The sequence below is a fragment of the Megalops cyprinoides genome, chromosome 10 (genome assembly GCF_013368585.1).
Source record: "Megalops cyprinoides isolate fMegCyp1 chromosome 10, fMegCyp1.pri, whole genome shotgun sequence".
Classification (NCBI taxonomy): domain Eukaryota; kingdom Metazoa; phylum Chordata; class Actinopteri; order Elopiformes; family Megalopidae; genus Megalops; species Megalops cyprinoides.
In genome coordinates, this window is record NC_050592.1 from 6814738 (window position 1) to 6820222 (window position 5485).

Sequence of the window (5485 nt, forward strand, 5' to 3'; positions counted from 1 at the left end):
CGGTCTGTGCTTTCACCTTTATATGCTCTGTCAGTTCCGTCACATAGCTAAAGATGGCACCGTTCAGGGACATACCCGCAAATTATGACAGTGTTACAATTGTGCCCTTCACTTCCATCTGCATGGTGGGCATATATTGCCTTCTTAAGAGGTTCCGATCGCTAGTTCAGAACACGTCATTTATGTAAGTTTCTTTCACTATATGAAAAAGTAAAAGCTGCATCATTGAGGGATGCTCTGCCATGGCTTTGGCGCCCTCTACTGGACATGCAGCATCTGTACAGTGGAGCAACCAACTGCTATTTGCTGCACCACGCCCAGTACTTATCTCCTTATTACAGCCCTATGGTGAGACTGTTTGGAGTGGGGGGAGGTACTTACAGCTTCTATATGTCTGACCTTTTGACCCTGACCCTGTCTGAACCATTTTAGTGTGGATGAATGTTTGGTGTATGGGTTCTGGCTTTTACACAAGCTCATAACCTGACTGAAACTAAGCTATTTTTTCTAAATTCTAAATTATTATTTCAGTATCTACCAATGTTTTTCAATAAATCACCCACAAATCTGCCACATTTTTGTTACAATTTGCCAATTTTATTTGCATTAATGCTCTGTACCTATACACCTATTCTCCATTAACATGGAAGCTGCAACAGTATCACATATCACTCATGAGACGTCTAGCTGCTACGAATAAAAGCGTTTGCTAAACAAATAAATGTGAATATCTACCACCGAAAGCTGGGGGGAGGAAGTCCTCCTTTTAAAGGATACTGAAGCCGTTGTAAAGCATCGTTGTTGATGGTCCCGATGCTGTTATACACCAGTGTGCTGCTAAGGAGGACCGCCAGGGAGAATATCCATTTGTCATTTTTCTCATTTCCCTGGGTACACAAAAAACAATGGATTTCATACATCTTTTCATAGAATCTTCAACTGAAACCAACCTGTCGTCCAAGCTCGGCGCCAGGAGAAAATACAGAGGGGTGCAATTGCAATCGACAGGAATGGACAAAAAGTCATAAATGCAATTTAGACATCGGGATATATGGACACAACTGGGGGTGCACTGAGGTCCTTCTGGGGGTGCAATGCACCCCTGGGCACCCCAATAGCGCTGGGCCTGCTGTCGTCTGTCTGAATGGAAGGTTCCTCCAGCTGATAACACAAGCAGCCATTGATTATAAACAGACTGTAACGGGACGGCGAGCGGCAAACAGGTGACGACAACAGAGATTGGGGTGAACGAAGACAAGACGTTTAATTGTGCTATACAATAAGGAAAATTTAAACTATTTACAAAAATAAACAACACCGGGCAATTATTCCAGGTTAGGCTCAGAGTTTATACTCTCCTACCGCCTTCTTTTCCCAAATGACAGAACCTGGGGCTTAAATAGCCTGAGCCCCACCCTGGACTAACCCATTACCTGGGTCAAAATATTAAAATCGATTTACAGAAATAAAATGACAAAGTTATAACAACAATTCATCCCACAATGAAGTACACACATTCCATTGACAAACCCACATGTTTTGTTCTAATTAAACAGACTGCTGCATAAAATTTACATCGGCAGCACATTCTCCCCCTTCCATGTTTCAACACATGGGAACTACGCTACCCATAAGACTATATAATTCCCCGGCTCCGTGTACGCACTCCTTTTGCCCGTTCCTGGTAGCAGCTCTAACCCACAGGTGAGTCATTTCAGACTTAATTGCATTTATCACATTTATTCCAAAGTGACAATTATAATTGCTGTCTGGCAAACTAGCGAACCCGATCGCCTGTTTCGTGTGCACCCGAAACAACGGTTGTGTTCGCTAAAGTTTTAACAAATCCAAACAACAAACAACCCAAACATATATGGCTGTAGCCATCCTGCATATAATGGTAACAGTCTTCTTTCGTCTTGCAGGACTGAACACATCTCACTAGCAGCAGAAATAAACCGAAGCCATTTAACCCGAGTCCGTGTATATTTAAACATCATACAAAACACATATATTGTCGCAGCCCCCCGCTTCCTCATAGCGAGGCGGATGCGCCCGTTTGTGCGGAGAATTCTTTCTCCGTCACACAGACAAATGCTATCACCAGCCGGAAGGGTGAGCTTCATTGGCTAAAGCATGTATCTGTGCATGCTGGAACAATGTTTCCGCTGTTTCTTCCTACCACCAACACTTATAGATGTTTATGTAGAAGGCAGAACACCTGCAGCTGGAGTTTAAACACAGACACGGTGCCAGATGTGTCAAAACACAAGAACTGCAATGCGCTGGGAAATGAATCACAGGGGCCGAAAATACAGTGTTAACACAATGAACGATATGAAGCAAAATGAGGTTATCTAACACAGTCGCACCCTTACATCATAAACTGCTGAGATCTGACTGCATGAAATACATGAAATTACACAGGATGTGTGTATTTTTGACTGACTACACCAATACCAACTTCTGTGCATGTGTGGGGGCAACACTGCAGTTAATGTTGAATTTTATTGACTATAAGTAGTGTAAGTAATGTTACTATGCTTCTGTGAAAATAACCACACAATCAGTCTGGGCTTTTCACAGTGCAGACCATGAAGTATGGCTAAACAATATGGAAAACGTTTACTTGTTTATTGCACCCTCTGCTGTTCAAACAATGTAATTAAAACAAAAGAGAATGCATTTCAGATGTATTCTGTGGAGATTCGTGGCATAATTAGAAGAAACAGATCACATTTGGTGAAGTGTACATATATTTTGATTGTCAAGTGAATGAGGGAATATTCATTCAAATGAAGAAAGTGCACCCGTTAAATGAAACATTCGAATAAGCATTCTATTATATTCTTACTTATCTTGAATCTATCTTGGTACTCAATGAGAAAACACATAACGTGAGTAGACACACTGTAATGGATAAAAAATATATGATTTTAAAATGTCTGTTCAAGATCGAGAGAAAACAGTTAATTTCCCACCTTCTCCACGTCTCCGAGCCCCTCAGTGTCCAGCAGCACTAGAGTGTGGCCTGCTCTGGTTGGGTGAGGCACACACCACATCCAGATGCCCTTGGTCTTTGACTGGATGGTGGACCCCAGAGCAAATCCTTAAGTGGGTAAAATCAGAGTTCAGGACAGCAGCAAACAGAACAAGAAAAACCAAAGGGTATGACAGAATACTGAAATTAATATGCATAAACTTTACATTACATTAAATGCATTTAGCAGACGCTCTTAACCAGAGCGACTTGTATCACAACAGAACAAAAGTGTATCCATTCAATTTAAACGAGCAACAGTGTCAGACAACACTCCCAGACCGGTGAGTGTGAGTATAACGCTATTCAAGCCCTACCATAAGTTAACTTGTGCACTCTTACAAAAGCTAGAGAATTAGAGAGCACAAGGGGTCAACATGTCAAACAGGAAAAGACAGCCTCACCCTTTGTCCTACCAGCCAGCTTGTTCATGAGGTAGGATTTTCCAGTGCGGTACAGCCCGACTATTGCCACCACCACAACATGTTGATCGATCCGCTTCAAGATCTCGATAGCTTGCGGGAGCAAGCGCAGGTTCCCCTCCTTGTCGTTTTCGATCAGGCAAACTGGCTCGGGCATTCGCACTGTCCCGCTCATCGTGACGCTGCGAATACACACACTGTGGAAAAAATAAACTCCACACTTTACACGCGGACATATTTCTGTGATTTGAGTTTGCATATTAAACATTTTGAGAAATGTCCTTTGCTCTTAATGTAATGCCTACACGATGAACAGGTTTACCCTCGCCGAAGAAGCACACAGACCAAGTTCTTATCAAGATTTTCTTTATTGCAAGAAGAAGCAGTTAAAAGTATACAGCGCTGGTAACACAGATTTCGACATAACCGTTCCTCCTGTGCGAGAGACAATCAGGTGTACGATATAAATGTAGATGCTCAAGCAGCACTTACTTACAAAAGGCACAAGCCAGTACACACCATATCCTGTGTTAATTACATTTCAGAATAACATTCTGCAGGATGTTGCACCTCGTCCATTTCTCGGAGACTATATTTTATTACTTACTTGATTTACGAAGCCTGTTAAACAAATATAGCGGCAACAACTCGCAATATAGCAATACATGTTCAATGAGATAAAGTCAGAGGTGCAAACCCCAGCTTCAGAAAGAAAAAGTCCTGCCACGTATTTGTTCCACCCATTCACTAAACCAGCTGAATTTAATTAGCACAACTCTTCAGCCAGGTACAGGAGGTTATTAATGAAATCACCTTGTTTAGTGAATGGCTAGAACAAATACATGGTAGGACTTTTACTTTCTGAAGCCGGGGTTTTCCACCTCTGGATAAAGTTGCATGTCGTACCGTGAAATTCGGACTGGCGGTCTGGAGTCTGCTTCCTACGACTGTTTTCTGGCTAACAAATTATTTTTCTCGCGAACGACGAATGGGTACTGAAAGCGAAAGGGTCCACGCTTTTATTTCATGTCATCTCACCCTACACGGGGTCGTAACCCATTTCTCACTTCGAAACCGAAAAAATGCTTTTTTTAATGATTCACATATAGGCGATTTGTTCATTTTTAACAGGGGGGATGTTAGATGCACACGCAGCACTCTCTCTGCTACTAACTAGGGGATGGAGAGGGGGGGATGGCAGGTTAACAAGGGGGATGCATTTTGGTCATTTTGCTAACAAGTGGGATAGCATCCGCCCTCATATCGCCTACTGACATCTAAAATTACTCACATCTAAATCCATCCTGCCTGGAGGCTAGCTGTATTCACGTGACACGGTGAACGACTATAAATGTACGAATATAAATTTCCTACGCGAAAATAAATGTATTAAAATAGACAGTAGTAGATCGTGTATTGTATATATATCAGTCTTAAGAAATATACCGTGACATTTATTTTCGCGTAGGAAAGAAAAAGTTAGGCAAACAGTGCTTCCCTTACTTGCCCAGACGACACGCCACAGCTATATAGTTGTACTGTGTAAGGAAAGAATATTAGACCGTGTAGATGGCTATATACATCCTCTTAAATATACTACTGTATCAGATTGTAATTTGTGGTGTATGAGACTGTTTTGTCCTGCTGAGATGAAAATATACCAAATCATTACGTAATTGCAATTAATTAGAATACACTTTACCATCACTTACACCAGGTCCTGTTAAAATCGCAACATGAGTTATACGTATCATGAGATTTCTAAACAGAATTTTTGCCTGCGCCCGTTATTAACAGATGCGTCGTAAAAGTATGAAAGTACATATTTGTTTGTCTGTGTGTTCGTGCCGTGTGTGTTTTCATGAAACCCACATAATGTTCAGTGTGTGCTACGGGTCACGTCCACAAGAACCTGCGTTAGCAGAAAAGCCCTGGTTTACTGGAAAGCCACTCGGCTACGTTTGTAGACTCCCCGGGGCAACTGCTCTGTTTTTGATTTTCTTTACATCACACATACAAAATT

At 41.8% G+C, this 5485-nt stretch overlaps 1 protein-coding gene across 1 annotated transcript in view; it reads right to left on the bottom strand.

The window, feature by feature from the left end:
- The window catches only part of LOC118784378 (guanylate-binding protein 1-like), an 8107-nt gene extending 4470 nt beyond the window's left edge, over positions 1-3637 (bottom strand). Inside the window, exons 1-4 of the mRNA XM_036538609.1 lie at positions 3445-3637; positions 2982-3109; positions 778-887; positions 3-47 (exon numbers count right to left, since the gene is read on the bottom strand). Of these exons, the coding sequence (XP_036394502.1) occupies positions 3-47; positions 778-887; positions 2982-3109; positions 3445-3637 (476 nt within the window). The remainder of the gene's footprint in view (positions 1-2; positions 48-777; positions 888-2981; positions 3110-3444) is intronic.
- Between the last annotated feature and the right edge of the window lie 1848 nt (positions 3638-5485).